The 18880-nt window shown below is 43.7% G+C and overlaps 1 protein-coding gene across 2 annotated transcripts in view; it reads left to right on the top strand.

Annotated features, from left to right (window-relative positions):
* Positions 1–4253: 4253 nt before the first annotated feature.
* Positions 4254–18880, top strand: part of DCT (dopachrome tautomerase) — a 28366-nt gene continuing 13739 nt past the window's right edge. For both annotated transcript variants that reach the window (XM_074944553.1, XM_074944546.1), the window contains exons 1-4: positions 4254–4659; positions 13240–13539; positions 14800–14900; positions 15621–15787. In XM_074944553.1, the coding sequence (XP_074800654.1) occupies positions 4347–4659; positions 13240–13539; positions 14800–14900; positions 15621–15787 (881 nt within the window). In that variant the 5' untranslated portion in view covers positions 4254–4346. The remainder of the gene's footprint in view (positions 4660–13239; positions 13540–14799; positions 14901–15620; positions 15788–18880) is intronic.

Raw genomic sequence — 18880 nt, 5'->3', positions numbered from 1 at the left:
GCTGGGGGTGGGGCCGGGGGGGTATGAGCACCCACCAGCACCAGGAGAAGTTTTATCCAAGTTCAGTCCGCTTCCTTCTGCAGTTTGTTGTTCAGATTCTCACACAAGTTGTTGTTACCGTAACCCTAAAGAGATGCAGAAAGAAAAAGCAGGGCAAGGGTGGGAGAAAATGTGTGCAAGCTGGAAAGAGAAATGCAGAGATAGAGAAGGGAAGACACTGAAACAATGAAATAGAATTCACTTTCAGAATCATTTGCGGTGGCTGCTCTGGTAGCTCTTCTGAAGAATGGCTAAAGCCAGTGCAAAGGCTGCTGGGAACAGCCAAAGGAGTGGTGGGATGGGACAAATTAGAGAACTGGGCCAAAAGAAATCTGATGAAGTGCAAAAAGGACAAGTGCAGAGTCCTGCACTTAGGACGGAAGAATCCCATGCACTGCTACAGATAGAGACCGAGTGGCTAGGCAGCAGTTCTGCAGAAAAGGACCTAGGGTTACAGTGGATGAGAAGCTGGTATGAGTCAGCAGTGTGCCCTTGTTGCCAAGAAGACTAATGGCATTTTGGGCTGTATAAGTAGGAGCATTGCCAGCAGATCGAGGGACATGATCATTCTCCTCTATTCGACACTGGTGAGGCCTCATCTGGAGTACTGTGTCCAGTTTGAGCCCCACACTACAAGAAGGATGTGGAAAAATTGGAAAGAGTCCAGCGGAGGGCAACAAAAATGATTAGGGGTCTGGAGCACATGACTTATGAGGAGAGGCTGGGGGAACTGGGATTGTTTAGTCTGCAGAAAAGAAGAATGAGGGGGGATTTGATAGCCTCTTTCAACTACCTGAAAGGGGGTTCCAAAGAGGACGGCTCTAGACTGTTCTCAGTGGTAGCAGATGACAGAACAAGGAGTAATGGTCTCAAGTTGCAGTGGGGGAGGTTTAGGTTGGATATTAGGAAAAACTTTTTCACTAGGAGGGTGGTGAAGCACTGGAATGTGTTACCTAGGGAGGTGGTGGAATCTCCTTCCTTAGATGTTTTTAAGGTCAGGCCTGACAAAGCCCTGGCTGGGATGATGTAGTTGGGCATTGGTCCTGCTTTGAGCAGGGGGTTGGACTAGATGACCTCCTGAGGTCCCTTCCAACCCTGATATTCTATGATTCTATTCTATGAGGCATTACATTTCTTCTTTAGTTAGTGGGGCAATGCACTTTGGGTCAGCCCTGGTTGGGCAGAGTGGTGTCTAAGGAATGATGGAGTAAAACAAAGGTTGGAGAAGCAAGCATGGATTAAGGTCCTGATTTAACCAGGAACATAAGTACTGCCTAACTTCAAGGATTTTCAGTAGGGCTACTTTTGTGCCTAAAGCTCAGTACATACTTAACCCAAGTGGGGAAGAAGAGTGGAAAGCAAGGAATGAAGCTGAGGAAAAGACAGAAAAAGGCAGGGAAACTAAAAAGAGAGGGAAACAGATTAAGGGGGGAAAAGAGAGGAAAATGTAGGTGCCCGTTGTGCAGTGCATGAGGATGGAGGAATGGGTAGTGTTCATGGAAGCAAGGTCAGAGAGTGGAGAGAGGGGAGAAAGGGTAGTAGATGAGTCAATTAGTTGTGGGGAAGGTAGAGAAGGGAAACTGCAAAGAGAAGGGCAGTGGGGCACAGATAAGTCTTTTTAATTTAAACTTTTAACACTGTACATTTAAAACTACCCTAACATTAGAGAGAAGAAATACCTACCGAATTAATCTCTAACAAATAGAAATGACATTTAATACATTCCACATAACAAAAGATCACTGTTTAGTGTTATATATATATATATATATATTAAACATTCACTGCTAAATACTATCCAAGTATTACTAAAGCTTGTTAATGTAATATTTGTGGAGGAGCATTTCATACAAGTTTCAGACCCTATCTAATCAACATAAGTGAACCTGAGTTGGTAGATGCAGGTAGTGGGGATGGGGAATAGAGAGCCAGCACTTTCTCCTCACACTTCAACTCCTGGTACAAAAACTGCTTCAAATCCTTTCACAACTGATTTCACATCCTTTCACAACTGCTTTCAAGATAATTTGTTCCAATATTCCAAATGCAACAGCTGGTTTTCGGTGAAAGAACCAGGGAGAGGCTTTCACATAAATATCTTGGTACTAGATAATGAAGAGAAATGAACTACAGAAAGTATGTAACAATTGAATGACTATTTAGTTATGTATATGTAACATCTGGCAGTGTGGGACAATCCTTGACTTTTGGGAGCCTGGGTAGTTTCAGGAGGACGTCACTAATAACTACCCTTTGCTCATCTCCGTACTGTGTATTCCTCTGATGTCAGCGGAGATAAAAAACAAGATAGTAAAGTTGGATTGTGATGAGCATTGGGTGGCTAACCTACTGATCTGTTCATTTCTATAGGCAAAGGCTAGAGAGAGAAAAAAGAAAAGGTGAACTTTTACTCAACTGTACTTACACTGTGCATAATACATCTTGAGGGATGTATTTTTCCCATTTCTGTGTGGATAGAGAGAACATGCCCTCAGCGTATTATGAAAAGTATGCTGTGGAGCTCTTTTAAAAGAACCTAATATTTAACAGATACATAAATATCTCAAGTTGTTGTTGATGTACATGTAACTTTGCTAAGTTATAAAAGATGTGTAAATATAATATACAGATAGCTAGGTATGTACTCCATATATGCTCAACAGAGGAAAAATTGGGCATAGATCAAGGGCTTGTATAATCATCTTAAAAGAGATGGCATTTCAGGACACATTGTTCTAAAAATGGGCAAAATTGTATAGAGAAAATTAGAGCTGGCAGAAAGGTAGGTCTTGATCCTTCAAAGTCTTACTCATCTGGAAGTACTCTGGTGAGTTCGAATTTGCATGAAGATAAGATGCATCTGTGTTCAGAATGTCTCCTCCCATCTGGGTAACAAATGTTCAGGTGTGATTCTTCCATCTTGATTCCTCCTGAGATTTTAGCAATCAGCTCACCCAATAACAGTTTATAGCGTAAGAGCAAATCCTGGGGTGGAAAGGAGTTGGTAGGAGACAATACTATGTCCCTTCTTAAAATTGAAAAGTAGTTCAATATTTCTGTGAAGAGGATAGAAGAAACAGGGAGGCCTTCTCCATTCCCCACTTAAATACAGTAGAACCTCAGAGTTACGAACACCAGAGTTACAAACTGACCAGTCAACCACACACGTCATTTGGAACTGGGAGTATGCAATCAGGCAGCAGAGACAGGAAAAAAAAGCAAAAAAAGCAAATAATGTTCAGCACAGTACTGCGTTAAATGAAAACTACAAAAAAAAAAAGTAAAAAAAAAAAGATTTGACAAGGCAAGGAAACTGTTTCTGTGCTTGTGTCATTTAAATTAAGAAGTTAAAAGCAGCATTTTATTTCTGCGGAGTAAAGTTTCAAAGCTGTATTAAGTCGATGTTCGGTTGTAAACTTTTGAAAGAATAAGCACAACGTTTTGTTCAAAGTTACGAACATTTCAGAGTTACGAATAACCTCCTTTCCTGAGGTGTTCATAATTCTGATGGTCTACTGTATTCATAATTCAAGCCCTGGATACTCTACAGTCATTATCAACAGGATACAGTCCTTTGCTCAAGCTGTTAGGAGTGGTTTTGTTATTTTTTGTTAATTTTGCAACTGTATGGTAAGTGTCTGTATCTGCTTCATTTTTCTTTGCCTCCAAGTCTCCAAACTGATGCTTCATTGAAGATGCCACCACCTGCCAGTGAATACGTTTAAAAATCCAGAAGATTGTTTCACTTCTAATATGTTTAAAGGGTTTTGATTTAAAAAAAATGGACAAACAAAAAAGTCCTGTTTCCCCAATCATCCCAGGCACAATCTGAGGTCAGCAGTTTGGCAAAGCAGGCGAGACAGACAAGACACAGAGAAGTAAATCTAAGAATGTGCCTCCTTCACAGACATCCAAAGCCCCTCAGGACTTCCCCCCCCCCCCCACTCATCAGCCTCTTTTCACCCTTGAAGTCATGTGCTAAACAAGAGGATTTAGGCAGTGCTAATCCTCCTAATGAGGGCTTCTCCCACCCTCTATAGAAATCCTCCAAATCTTGGCAAGCACCGCAGAACAAAGGCCTTTTGAACCATATTCAAGGCAGTTCGAGTCAAGGATTAAACAAACACCCCAAATGCCAACATCATAAGCAGTGAGGGAAATTATCTCAGTCAGTCAGAGCCCAGTCTGCTGAGAATCTGAGAAAAAGTGCGGTTCTCCTCTTGTCCAGAGGCTGTTCATGAAACACCTTCGCTCCTGTCCTTGATTGCTGGAAGCCAAACCTGGCACAGTGCGTGGTCCCTGCAGCAATGACCTCCCAGCTCCAGTGGGTGAGATGGCTCTCATCTGCTCTCCTGAGCTACCTGAGCTGCTGCTGTGCTCCGCAGGCTGAGGCGCAGTTCCCCCGCGTCTGCATGACGGTAGAGGCGCTGCTGGCCAAGCGCTGCTGCCCAGCCTTGGGGCAAGAGCCAGGCAATGCGTGTGGCTCCCAGCAGGGCAGGGGATCGTGCAGGGAGGTGCAGGTGGACACCAGGCCATGGCGCGGCCCGTACACCCTCCGCAACGTGGATGACCGGGAACGATGGCCCCTGAAGTTCTTCAATCAGAGCTGCCAGTGCACAGGTGAGAGGAGGACTAACTCTGCTCCAGAGAAGAGCAAATCCCTGATTGTGGAAAAGGGATCAGGAAGGGTGATCCCTCCCATCTGCACTACAAATATGGCCAAGCCATACTCTACCAGTGAGAGAGGAACATAGAGCTGGCCTAGACACCAAACGGGGTTAGAGCATTGTTCTCTCTCATGCTTAAATTTTGTTTTTTCCCCCTGTACTCACAGGTCAGGAATCCCCTCCCCCATTATTGTTACATGGTTTGGCCATAAGGCTGTTCCATTCCCCCTCTCCCCATATTTAAATCTGGTTTGTTAGGTAGGATAGACAGGGTTTGTGACTGTAGAAATATGTATGGATGAAGCTGTACACCTGTGGGAGTGTGTTGGGATTAATTACTGCCCGGGTAATATTTTGCAGTGTGTGTCCTGAAAATTTCATGGATGTCAGGGATCCCAACTGGTAAATTTAGTCCTGCTTTGCAGTGCTGACAGGACCTAATGTTAAGAATTGTGTTAAAGCCAACAGGACTTAGTTGTGCTTTAATAATAGTGGTAAAAATTTGGAAACATGCAGGGGTTTAGTACAATGCTTACAAGATAACCGAGTCCCGTCAATGCTGAAAAATGGAACAGTGGTTTAACTTTGTGGAAAGAAAACTGAATTGGAGCAGCCTCCAATGCAGTTGAATTTGCAGTGCGGACAGAACCTTAGATAAGCAGTCCCATTGACTTCAAGTCCTGGGTACACTATATGAACATCAAGTCCTCAATATCCTATAGCATGCTGACTTCAACAGGATGATTCACCTAAGGACTGCAGAATTAAGCCTTAATCCTGCAAACACATATGCATGTGCATAACTAACTGTATGTGCATGCATAAGCTTTTAGAAGACTGGAGCATTTGGTCGTGAACTCTTGTCTTTTTTCTATGCTATTATATAGAACTATGTATAAAAGATAATGTTAACAGAACACTATTAAGGTTGAAAAGTCAGACACTCAGAAGTTAGGAAAGTGCCAGAATTAAGTTTGCCTGTGCAAGCTTAATTTGGCCTACCACCCCACCCCACCTTATCTTGTGCGTATGCATTATGTTTCAGTCTTTAATTACATGATCACATACTAATCTTTCCACAGGACCCCTGCGTCATTCAGTGCACAGGATAGACAGTGCTCACTGAATGAGAAGCTGGCAATATGTTGGTTTATCCTTGTTGTTCAATGTGTGGTCCTAGGCCTTATTTACCATACATTATTCAAAGCCTGCACTGAAGACAGAATTACTACTTTCTTCATGGGCCTGTCTATGGCACTCATCACTGGAGTGTCTGAGTGCTTCATAAACATTAATTAAGGTTTCTTCCTAGCACCCCTGTGAGGTGTGGGGGTGGTATTATCCCTAGTTTACAGATGGGGAACTGAAGCCCAGATCCACAAGGGTACTTAGGCACCTATGCCTTTGTGGCTTTGCTGTGATCCACAAAACCCCTGCTCAATTGCTGCCTCACCTCACTTGTCGACTAAATTTCTACTGTTGAAGTTTCTTAGGAGCACGTGCACTGCTGCCTCACTTGCATGTGGATGCCTATTTCCCAACTGAGTCCTAGTGAAGTCCATAAACTGCGGGGAATGCGCTGTAGCTCACAAAAGCTTATGCTTAAATAAATTGGTTAGTCTTTAAGGTGCCACAAGTCCTCCTTTTCTTTTTGCGGATACAGACTAACACGGCTGCTACTCTGAAACCTATCTTACCTATGGGGCTCAATGTGGTAGGTATGCTCAGAGGCTGCCTACTGGACCAGGTTCCATTCAAAATCCAGCCCGTGGAGGGGGTGTTCCTTCCCCCCCATAACTTTTAGCTCAGTGGTTAGACTGCTTGCCCAGGATGTGGGAGACCGAGGTTCAATTCCCCCTGTGGCTAATGAGGAGAAAAGCTTTGAAGAGGGGTAACCCACCTCCCAGGAGAGTACTTTAATCACTGAACTATGGGAGCTTCTGATGTTTGGGTCTCTCATTATCTCCTGGTGAAGTTGTTCCACTGTAGAAAAATGATTAACAAGTTATTGGAGCAGGGAGATTGGCCCCAGGTCTCCCTCTTAAGCGAGTACCCTAACCACCAGGCTACAGACTCATTCTTTCTCTGGCTCCTTTGTGGAGCCAGGCCAAAGAGATTAAGGTTAAAAGTATCTACTAAGTTTGGGTGCCCAGTTTGAGATAATTGGGTCCTGATTATTCAGAGTATTTGCATTATGTAGCACTTTATATTTTCAAAGCATAGCTCCCACTGACTTCAGTTGGAGCCGTCAGTGCTCCTGCAAATCACACCCTAGGGTCTCATCTCAGGCATTCAGAAAATGGAATACACAGTTAGTGACCATCTGTGAACTGTTTGGTTTCAGACTTGCCCAGCATAACCCAGAAACTCTGTGACAGAGACAGGGATAGACTCCAGTTCTCCAGTACAGCATTCAACTGCCTTAACCTTGAGCCTGTTCTTTCTCTCTCTTTTTTTTTTTTTGGTTCCCTACCTCATTCACTGCACACCTTCCACCTTCTGCAACAAATGAGACAGAGGTCCTACAAATGACACAACCCTGCTCCTTCCCCAGAGCCGGTCCATCCTGCACACTGAACCAAGCAGGGGTACTATGGAAAAAATAGTGTGTGATCATGTTTATAAAGTCTGTATCATAATTCATATGCACAAGACACCTTAACTCTGGCATTTCCTAACTTTGGAGTGTTTGACTTTGCAACCTTAATAATGTTATTTTAATGTAGATTTGTGTGTGTAATTTTCTATGTATTAAAACAAAAAACTGGAAAAAAAAGGAATTCTATCATATGGAAACCGCACATGGGTCACCAGCAGGAGGAGAACCTGTAGAGCCACTGCTCAACCTCTGCCACTTGAGCTAACAGAGTAATTTATAGCAGTTGTAGCTTGTCATCCTCTATGAGGACAGCACTAGAGGGTGATGAGAAACTCACTATGCCAGTGGGTTTCACAGATATTTGCTGACAGCTGAGGAACGGTGAGATTCTGGAATCTTGGGTTCCAGTCTAGGCTATATAGGAGAGTGTTCTTTCGTGGGCACAGACACTTCCACCTTTTCCCCCGAAGCTTGACTCCTGCTGCCCAGTCTCCTTACCCAGCCAGTCCCAGTTCTTCTCTCATAGCTCCTCATCCAACCTGTCTCTCCCCGCTCCAAACTGGCTCCCAGTATCAGTCAGACTCTCTAGACTCCTCATCCATTCTCACTGTTCATTCCCCTTCCTAGCTCCTTGTTTCAGTCTCTTTGTTCAAGTTCTCCCATAGTACCATAACTCTCACAAATCTGTCTTGTCCGCCCTCTATGCACCCCCATGCAAATTGGAGAATTGGTCTGAAATCTGGTTTGTTAGGTAGGATACTATGCACTGGTTCCCAATCTCCTTGTCCAACCACTCCCAGTCTTTCCCTTCCATCCAGCTCCTATCCATTCTCACTATTCTCCCTCCAAGCCATTTGGCTCCCAGTTCCCCACTGTTTTCCTCACTGGTCCTGTCTCTCTCCCAGTTTCCTTGCCCAACCAGTCTAAGTTTCCACTCCCCACCCCGAGACCCAGTCTCCTTGTCCAAATAGTTCCAGTCTCACCAGACTCCTTGTACCAATCTACTGCTTTCCTTCTCACCCAGTCCAGCTTTTGTCCCCTCTGCATTTAATCAGACAGCTTTCTTCTCTACACTGCCTTCGCACTGGCAGGGGAGGACACTAAGAGCACAAGAGAGACAGGCCCCATGATTTCAGTTTTGGTGCACAGCCACTCTCTGGTCTGCAATAGTTTGGAGCAGCCATTACAAGGAAAGTCCAGCTTTGCCCCTGTAACTCTAGACTGGAGCTCAGTCACTATGTGGGGATGGCACATGCAGTCTGGTTGGAACTAGGAGCTCTTGAGCACATGCTCAGCGATGGTGGAATCTTTGGCAATTTAACTGCCAAAAATCAAAGAGCATGTGCCAACTGCCATTTTTCAAAGGCTTATAACTTGCCCAAATTTGGGCAGTTTTTCACAGGGAAGCCAAAAGGCACATCCATGACATAAAGGCCATTCCCCTGCCAAATTTCAGGTCCCTGCTCCAAAGCATGAGGGTGCTAGAGCTGTCCAAAAAAAAAAAGGGTGGCAGAATTTTTTAACATGAGCAATATATTTCCCCTAGCCTACCCTCATTCTTATTCAAGACTGAAGCATTTTGTTTGAATATTTTTCAAAAAATAAAAATAAAATGCAGCCTGAGGCAAACATCTGGCATGGAAAATTTCAGTCCAAATAGCTGAAGTTTCACAAAGTTATAAGCAACTGAAAACAGGGTCTGGTAATAGGAAGTGTTGAGCAAACTTAATAATAGGTATTGCTACCAGCCCTGTCTAAAATAATAGAAGGCTTACCTGTATAAATTAGGGTGACCAGACGTCCTGATAAAATCGGGACTGTCCTGATATTTAGTTGTTTGTCCTGCGTCCCAACCAATGCACGATCGGGACACCATTTGTCCCGATATTTTGCTTCGGCGGCACTCTGGCTTTTTTTTTTTTTTTTTTGCTTGGGGCGGCAAAAAACCTAGAGCTGGCCGTGGTGGGGCGTGAGCCTGTGGCTGCCCCCCCATGTGTCCCGATATTTTGTTCTTGTCATCTGGTTACCCTAGTATAAATCAGTTTTTGTCTCTCGGTCTTTGGCTAGACTGATAATATCAATCCAGCATTTCATATTTTCAAAACACTTTACAAATAATAACACAAAATAATAATAATAAATTGCATTACTATCTCTCTTTTTATTTTGAAAGATCCCCAAATGCTTAGCAAACTAAATGCAGGTGTCACAGGTAGCCATCTGGATCCTGATTCAGGAAAGTACTTGGGCATGTGTTTGAGTTTAAGCAAGTGCTTAAATACTTTTCTGTACAGGCAGGCTTTCCTGGATCAGGGCCCTGGTGCACAGCATGCTTAATTATATTCAATGTGGGGGATGCACACGGGCAAATGTGAGAGATTGTGTTTGTCTGTGTGTGTGTGAGAGAGGGAGAGAGAGAATTCTGGCCAAGAATTGCTTTACCAATCTGTACTCTTATTGCAAATACCATGGGATTTTAAGTGTGCTTGCAGAACAGAGAGGCTCTTGTTTTCTAAGCTCTCATGCAAAAGTCCTCTATATAATGATGTATCTGCTCTGGTTAGGGTGACCAGACATCCCGATATTACAGGCTTTGTCTTATATAAGCAATTATACCTCCCTGAAAAAAAAGTCCCAATTGTTCACACTTGCTGTGTGGTCATGCTAGCTGTGGTAGAATATCTAAGTTGATTGAAACCTTTAATTCTAAAGAATTTAAATATTCAAAACCTGATGCTTTAAAGTTTAAGGAATTAAGTCCCCAATCCTACTCATATGCTTAACATTACCCATATGAGAAGCCCCATTGAAGTCAAATCTAGTTGATATTGGACTACTTATGGAAGTAAAGTTAAGCATATGAGTAAGTGTTTGCAGGTTTGGGTCCTAAGAAAGCTGACTTGAACTTGACATTGTTTAATCCTTTGTTCTTTCTTTGGAGCAGTCATTTTCCTCACATCTTTTCCATCCAGCTTTTCTTTGCCTTCATTACCATACTATTTTTCCTCTCTTTTATCTTGGGTTCCTTTATATTCCTCCTCTTTACAGTTTCCATTCTGTAAATACAGGAGCAACATTTGCTACTCAAGAGATGACTTTGAGAGAAATCATTTGGACTCTATTGATTCAACCAGATTGATAGTTAATGCAGGGGCACTTCCAGGGGAATGTTAAAAGGTCTGTGCTGAATCAGGAGTCGGATTGGTTTAATAGTTTCCACACAGTGATTGTTGGTTGTTGTGTACATGCTTTTCTTTCATTCTGCAAATTGGTCCAGTTGCTGAGTGTCCAAGTTTGAACATTTCTGGTGGGCAGCCATTTTGTGTTGTCTTCATCAAGTCTCTTAGATAGCTAGGGTGTAACTCCACTTGCTGTGTAGATGGGGTAGAATATGCCCGTTAGGCACAGCACATCATTAGTGGCAATTTGTAAGCAACACCGGAGAAGGATTCTCTAAGAGGCAGTGGCCAAGATTTTCAATATCCATAGAAAGGTCTTGTCTGCAACCCATGCTAGCGTGGTGTACATTGTAGAGCTCTCTAAAGTGTTGTGCTCTAACTGCTCTGTGTAGACCCTGCTGCTGACACAGTAAAAGAATCCTAGTGCGCATTAATGTAGTACTGTTTCAAACGGAACTACAGCAATATACACTAGATACTTTTAGAGTGCATCTGCAAGATCTACGCGGGGCAATTAGAGTGCAGCACTTTAGACCACTATACAGTGTACACCCTTCTGGTGTGCTTTGCTCCACAGTGTAGACAAGCCCTTAAGTATCCAGATAAATTGCTTGATTTTACTAATTGCTGAGTACCCGATGGCTCCCACTTTTGGAAATTTGGCCACATCTTTTAGTTGCCTATTGGGGAGTTGAACTCTTTTGAAAGTATAACAGTTTTGGGTGCTGAGCACTTCTGAGAAACACTAGTCATTGGTTTTAAGGGGCCCAGGCTAAGTAATGTAATAGTTTTCTGAAGTTTGACTTAGTTTTTTTTTGTTGAATCATGCACTTTACTTAATCATATTTTTCTTTCCTCTTTTTAGTCCTAAGCAGATATAATGCTTTAGTTCTTCTTTGTTTAATGTGATACTAATCTATGATCAGTGAAACCCAATTCCTTTCCCCCTTCTTTCCAAAGAGAATTGTGGTCAAAGAACTCATTGTAAAGCTGCTTTCACAACCTTGCTTTCCGTAAAGGATTGACTTAATATTCTGGTACATGCAAAAATATCAACTTTTTAAGATGGATGTCAAGTACATTTTGGCATAAGTCAAACTGAAAGATAACATACAAACATTAGTTCTTTTCAGATGTAAACTTTGAATCTGTTGCATGCTTTTTCCAATTCATTTAAGTGCACTACTGTACCGAATGTTCGACTCAGCTTTTGCAAATTCTTAAAATGAAAAGAAGTGAATGCAATTCTTGAGACAGTTCCTCCATACCAGAGGGGGGAAAGAAGCTCATTCTTATTTGAATAAGCTGTGTGTTTGGAATTAGACAAAGCACTTTGCACGCATGATTTATGAATGGATGCATTAGTATGTGGCCTCTGTAAATTGGCAATTGACACTAATTACACTTACACTTCAATTCAAATTACAAGGGTTTTGTATTTGGGCTAGATTCTGATCTCAGCTACAGAAGCATAAAGCTGAAGTAATTGACAGCAGAATTTGGTATATGATTGTTTACCCGCTACAAGGGATTATTGTTAAGCGATCACAGCAATTTCTGTCATGGATCGTGACAGTGGTTGGGTAAGGAAGTACTTAAATTCACTCAAAAGCTATAAGGAGTTATCAGCATTCATTACTCTTGCCTCTTTTTCAATTTTCTAAGTTAAATTTCTGTATTTTGAATATGTGCTGAACCCCTGAGTACAACACGGTAAAATTCAATCCAGGTCTGAAATTAATCACATTATTTTACCATTACAGTTTTCAAAGAAAAGCGGATGGGCTAGTTCATTTGGTGGAAAGAATAATTTTGACATTAACCTGTGGAAGTACAATTGATATTCAGGCTGGGAAAACAGAAAAAGATTTAAATCCCATTTAAGTAATTCTAAAAGTATTTAATAAAGCTTAATAACTGACAGGATTGCCTAGTGGCGATCCTAAAAGCTCGTACGAAGTAGTTGTAGAATAAATTTGCACTTTGTTGTTATAAGGTTATTTGGCTCTATACTATGTGACAGTGCTAAAACTGAGCCAAATGGGATTCCTGTGCTTCCGGAGACCATGTATTCCAGAGCTCTTCATAATACTGTAAAAACCTGAGCAGACAGCACAGAAAGTACTTGTCAACAGAGGGATGCCTGCCTGTGTTAGACATAAGGCAATGGGGTGAGAAAAGACCTGCACACATAGTACAATACAATTTTTCATACTTTTACATAGTATCACTGCACCATTTAATGATACCTCAGTGGGCCACCAGCAGCAGCCCTGCAGTTTGTTATTTTTAAAATATGCTTAAAGAGCAGGAGTCTTTGTCAGACATCATGTCTTTGTGCTTGGTCCTGTATGATTCTGAGTACTCTGGGCCCAGTCTAGCAAAGCACTTTATTATCTGCTTAACCTAGGCAGGTGAGTAGTCCTATTAAGTTCAATGAGACTATGGGCATATTTAAATGCTTTGCTGGATCAGGGCCAGAGTTCTTAGTTTGCAGGATCCAGCCCTTTATCTGACTCTTTATCTTGATAACCAGCCTTCTGCGAATCTTGGCCCTGCCATGTTACTGGGAAATAAGCCATCATTTTAGTTAAGCAATTGACAAAGCTGCCAATATTCTCAGCTGCTGAACCTTGCCAGAATAGAAATCGTGAGGGAAAAGACAGACTAACAAACTCAATTTCTTTGCATTTCAGTCTCAGTTTCTTTTGTGCACTGAGTAATATAGCTAAACCCCCACTCTCTCTTAACACAGGAAACTTTGCTGGCTATAACTGTGGTGACTGCAAGTTTGGCTGGACTGGCCCCAACTGCGATGAAAGGAAGCCACTTCTTGTCCGGAAAAATGTCCATGCCTTGACTGCGGCAGAGAGAGAGCAGTTCTTAGATGCTTTAGACCGTGCAAAGAATACCACTCATCCAGACTATGTAATTGCTACACAGCACTGGCTGAGTCTCCTTGGGCCCAATGGAACTGAACCGCAAGTTACAAACTGTAGTATTTACAACTACTTTGTGTGGCTTCATTACTACTCAGTCAGGGACACCCTATTAGGTTGGTACTTTTCTTTACTAAGGCATCTAGAATGTAAAGAACGTGGTAAAAATGTAATAATTGAACAAAGGTAAGTAAGTTGAAAAGTGATCAAGTCATGGTGAAAGGAAGGATGGTCCAGCGGTTAGGGTGCTAGTCTGAAATCTGGATTCAAGTCCTTGCTCTGCCATGGATTTCCTCTGTGACTTTGTGTAAGTCACTTAGTTCCCAATCCTCATAGGTATTTAGGCATCTAACTCCCATTGGCTTAATTAATTTCAGTTGGAGTTAGGCGCCTAAACATTTTGGAGGCTCTAGACCAGTGGTGGGCAACCTGCGGCCCATGGGCCCATAGGCACCGACTCTGTGGGTGCTCCGGGGCTGAGTACCCGTGGGGAAAAATTAGTGGGTCCTTTCCACCCACCGGCAGCCAAGATCCCCGCCCCACCTCACCTCACCTCCTCCTTCGCTTCCTCCCCTGAGTGCGCTGTGTTTCCACTCCTCCACCTACCTCCCAGCGCTTGCCACCGCCAAACAGGCTTCAGGAGGGACAGGGGAGGAGCAGGAACGTGGCGCGCTCAGGGGAGGAGGCGGGGAAGAGGAAGGGCCGTGGCGGGGATTTGGGGAAGGAGTTGGAATGGGGGCAGGAGGAGGCGGAGTTAGGATTGGGACTTTGGGGAAGGGGTTGGAATGGGGGTTGGAGGGGGCGGGGCAGGGAGCAGAGGGGGTTTGAGCACTAACTGGCACCAGTAGAAGTTGGTGCCTGTGCGCGGGCCACACGTGGCCCGTCAGGGTAATCCGCTGGTGGGCTGCCAGACAGTTTGTTTACATTTGCACAGCCGCCCGCAGCTCCCAGTGGCTGCGGTTCGCCGTTCCTGGCCAATGGGCGCTGCGGGAAGCTGCACTATGTTACCATTGAATAACATAGTGATACCATGTTGTACATACAAGACAATAACTTTGATTTACGACACAATGAAGATTAATGAAGGGCTTCCTTTCAAATTCTAGCTGGTCAAACATCGGAAAAATGTGCAAAATGTTGTCTAACTGCCCCCCTTTTTTGGAATGTGAAATTTTGGTGAACATTTTAATCAATTTCAAAATTTAAAAAAATTCTCACCAACCCTTTTAAAATGTTTATATTTCTGATGGATACCATTCTAGCATGAACTCCATTTCATGAAGCTTTAAACTCATAAAGGAGGTTATGTAAAGTACTCTTTGTCTATTTAACTATAATTGGATGCTTTAGTTCTTACTGTGCCTTCCTGTTTGTAGGACCTGGCCGCCCATTCACCGCTATAGATTTCTCCCACCAAGGACCTGCCTTTGTTACTTGGCATAGGTACCATTTGCTGCTGCTGGAAAGAGATCTCCAGGTTAGCAACACATCCTATTCAAGGATGCTTGCATGGCTCTTACTATTGTGATTTTCCCATATTACTTTGAATCTCTATTACACCAACACAGAGTTCCCTGGCATAACTGCATGTTGGGGCTACAGTCCCTAGACAATGAAATTAACCTTGTTTTAAAAGTGAATTTAGCACTCAGGAGGTGCTGATTGGTTTGAAGACTCCGTCTTCTATCCCCTGCCCCCGCCCTCCTTTAAAAAAAAAAAAAAGAAAAGAACAATTATTACAAAAGCAGGTGCAATATACTTTTTTTTACATAGCCAGCATGCCTCAGGCTTCATCGGAAGTGTCCAACTCTAGGGGAGAGAAGGTGGTTCAGCCTCTGTATTTATTCCGGTTATTTCTGTCATCATGCTGGGCCACTCTGTGCCCTTGGTCTCTTTGCTGACTCCCAAGAATATCAGAATCACCACTTTTTGGGCCATCAGCACTTTCAGTAGGAATCAGAACTAGGAACCACTTAACATACGAGGCCATCAGATGGTACAGTGTTTAGTTAAGGTAACTGCCAGCCTTCCTTAGATTTGAATCAGTGACCTAATAGCCTGAAGGAAGTTGAAACGGTATTCTGAGAAAACTGCAGCGTGGTTTCAAATATCAAAATATAGACGAGCCAGGTATCAGTAACGTCTCTTTCTGTTTTTAAAGAATTATTTCTTGCTAATAAGTTTCTTTTTATTATAGCGACTGATTGGCAATGAATCCTTTGCATTGCCCTATTGGAATTTTGCCACAGGTAGAAATGAGTGCGATGTGTGTACAGATCAGCTTTTTGGAGCATCAAGACCAGAAGATCCAAGCCTAATAAGTCAGAATTCAAGGTTCTCACACTGGGCAATAGTGTGCAATAGGTAATAGAATGGGTGGGGAAACCAGCATTCTAACTAACACTTGTTTTCATTAGCCACTAACAGCATGAACTTCTCTTTCAACTTGCCCGAACTGCGAGAAAAAGAACCTAGATTTCCTTGTAAAAATTGTGAAACTTAGTGGATGGGCTCAAGGTGGATGTCATTCAAGATTTCCTCAGATATATTCTGCATTTTTATACTGTTTTTTTTTAAATTTGATTCAGGACTTTACTTAAAGACAGTAATTGCCATCCAAGAGCCCTTGAAAATTTTGTCAATAGGAATTTTTCTGTGTGTTTAATAGTGAGCTCATATTAGACTGAAAAATCTATGCCTCTTCTGTTGGACTGGAAAATACCAGAAGTGAGATTCTAGCCCTATTGCAATCAGGGGGAATTTTTGCATTGACGTCAATGATGCCAGGATGTCACCTCAGATTTAGAAATAGTTTTTTAAAATGAGATTGAACTGGTTTCTTGCAAAATAAGGCCCTGATCCTGCAACTGACTATAGTTAGGCATTTCCCAATTGGAGTCAGTGGGGCTTTGTGTGAGTGCAGGGATTCGACTGTGGATTCAAATGCAGGATTGGGACCTTAAGATGTACAAGTGGACATTCAGTAACACAGCAAAATATAATACTCCTGTAGCACTTTTCATCCAAGCTTGGAGTGGCATGAAGGCCTTGGGAGCTGCTCAGCACAGGGGTGACAGATTCTTTCTAAAAGTGGGGTTGCCATGAGGCCCCCACTGCGGCCCTGCCCCCGGCCCCTTCTCTGCCCCCTGCAGCCCCCCCTCATGGCTGAGTTGGAAGCAGGAGCTGGGCTGGGGAGCCCGGGCCCCTCCATCTGCCCAAAGCTGCCCATTCGGCTCTTACCTGACTCCGGCTTCTGGCCTGGCCAGGAGGCAGGGCCTTGGAGGTTGAAGAGTCACCTGGATAGCTGTGTGGAGCTGCATACCCTCCATCTGCCCTGGCAGAGGACCTGGGGGCAGGGACATGGGCCAGGGATTGATCTCAGACTCCCGATTCCAAGCAGGTGGAAGATCCACAGTTCCCCTGAGCTGCCTGGGCTCCCTGGACCACACTTAGCCAGGCCGGGCTCCAGCTTCCGGCCAGGCCAGGGAGTGGGGCTTTGGGGGGGAAGACGAGGGGCAGGGGGACAGGCCCGTGGCAAAAAGTGGAAGGGCTATGGTCCCTTGGCCCCCTCGTTCCGGCGTACGTGGGTCAGCACTTTTAGAAATCAGGCCATGTATATGAGTATCTAAATATCTACTCCAAAGCCTAACTTTAGGCACTGATTTTTTGAAAATCTTGGCCTTTTCATATAGCTGCTACCCTCTTCTTGTCAGTAACATGAAGAATAATATGGGTTTTTGACTTGAACCCTGAAATTTGTAAACGCTTCCTTCACCAATGTTACAGGAGAGGGATTTTTACTGTTTCATTTCAGTAGTCTGTGAATATGCATTTTAATTTAAAATTAAACAGAAGCTTCTGGAGTCTTTGCAATTGTCATATGATTCTTGTGATTCGCTTCACATCTCCCATGGGGCATGGGTCACTTGCAGGTTTAAGCTAGTGTAAATTGTGAATTCTCTATAACTTGAAGTCTTTAAACCATGATTTGAGGACTTCAGTAACTCAACCAGAGGTTAAGGGTCTATTGCAGGTTCTGTGGCCTGCAATCTGCAGGAGGTCAGACTAGATGATCACAATGGTCCCTTTTGACCCTAAAGTCTATGAGTCTGTTCACCACTTCTATCCCGGGCGTTACAGGACTCCTCACACTAATTGATATACAAACAACGCATGATGCTAGTGGATACCTTTCGGATCTTAAACATAAAAAAGAAGCTTACAAGAAGTGGAAGATTGGACAAATGACCAGGGAAGAGTATAAAAATGCTGCTCGGGCATGTAGGAATGAAATCAGGAGGGCCAAATCGCACCTGGAGCTGCAGCTAGCAAGAGATGTTAAGAGTAACAAGAAGGGTTTCTTCAGGTATGTTAACAACAAGAAGAAAGTCAAGGAAAGTGTGGGCCCCTGACTGAATGAGGCAGGCAACCTAGTGACAGAGGATGTGGAAAAAGCTAATGTACTCAATGCTTTTTTTGCTTCTGTCTTCACGAACAAGGTCAGCTCCCAGACTGCTGCGCTGGGCAACACAGCATGGGGAGAAGGTGGCTAGCCCTCTGTGGAGAAAGAAGTGGTTCGGGACTATTTAGAAAAGCGGACGAGCACAAGTCCATGGGGCCGGATGCGTTGCATCCGAGAGTGCTAAAGGAGTTGGCGGCTGTGATTGCAGAGCCATTGGCCATTATCTTTGAAAACTCATGGCGATCGGGGGAAGTCCCGGATGACTGGAAAAAGGCTAATGTAGTGCCCATCTTTAAAAAAGGGAAGAAGGAGGATCCTGGGAACTACAGGCCAGTCAGCCTCACCTCAGTCCCCGGAAAAATCATGGAGCAGGTCCTCAAGGAATCAATCCTGAAGCACTTACACGAGAGGAAAGTGATCAGGAACAGTCAGCATGGATTCACCAAGGGAAGGTCATGCCTGACTAATCTAATCGCCTTCTATGATGAGATTACTGGTTCTGTGGATGAAGGGAAAGCAGTGGATGTATTGTTTCTTGACTTTAGCAAAGCTTTTGACACGGTCTCCCACAGTATTCTTGTCAGCAAGTTAAAGAAGTATGGGCTGGATGAATGGACTATAAGGTGGGTAGAAAGTTGGCTAGATTGTCGGGCTCAACGGGTAGTGATCAATGGCTCCATGTCTAGATGGCAGCCGGTATCAAGTGGAGTGCCCCAAGGGTCGGTCCTGGGGCCGGTTTTGTTCAATATCTTCATAAATGATCTGGAGGATGGTGTGGATTGCACTCTCAGCACATTTGCGGATGATACTAAACTAGGAGGAGTGGTAGATACGGTGGCAGGTAGGGATAGGATACAGAGGGACCTAGACAAATTGGAGGATTGGGCCAAAAGAAATCTGATGAGGTTCAACAAGGATAAGTGCAGGGTCCTGCACTTAGGACGGAAGAATCCAATGTACCGCTACAGACTAGGGACCGAATGGTTAGGCAGCAG

The sequence above is a fragment of the Natator depressus genome, chromosome 1 (assembly GCF_965152275.1).
Source record: "Natator depressus isolate rNatDep1 chromosome 1, rNatDep2.hap1, whole genome shotgun sequence".
Taxonomy (NCBI): Eukaryota; Metazoa; Chordata; order Testudines; family Cheloniidae; genus Natator; species Natator depressus.
Note: the sequence above shows the minus strand (reverse complement) of the source record. Positions and strands in the feature narration are given on the sequence as shown.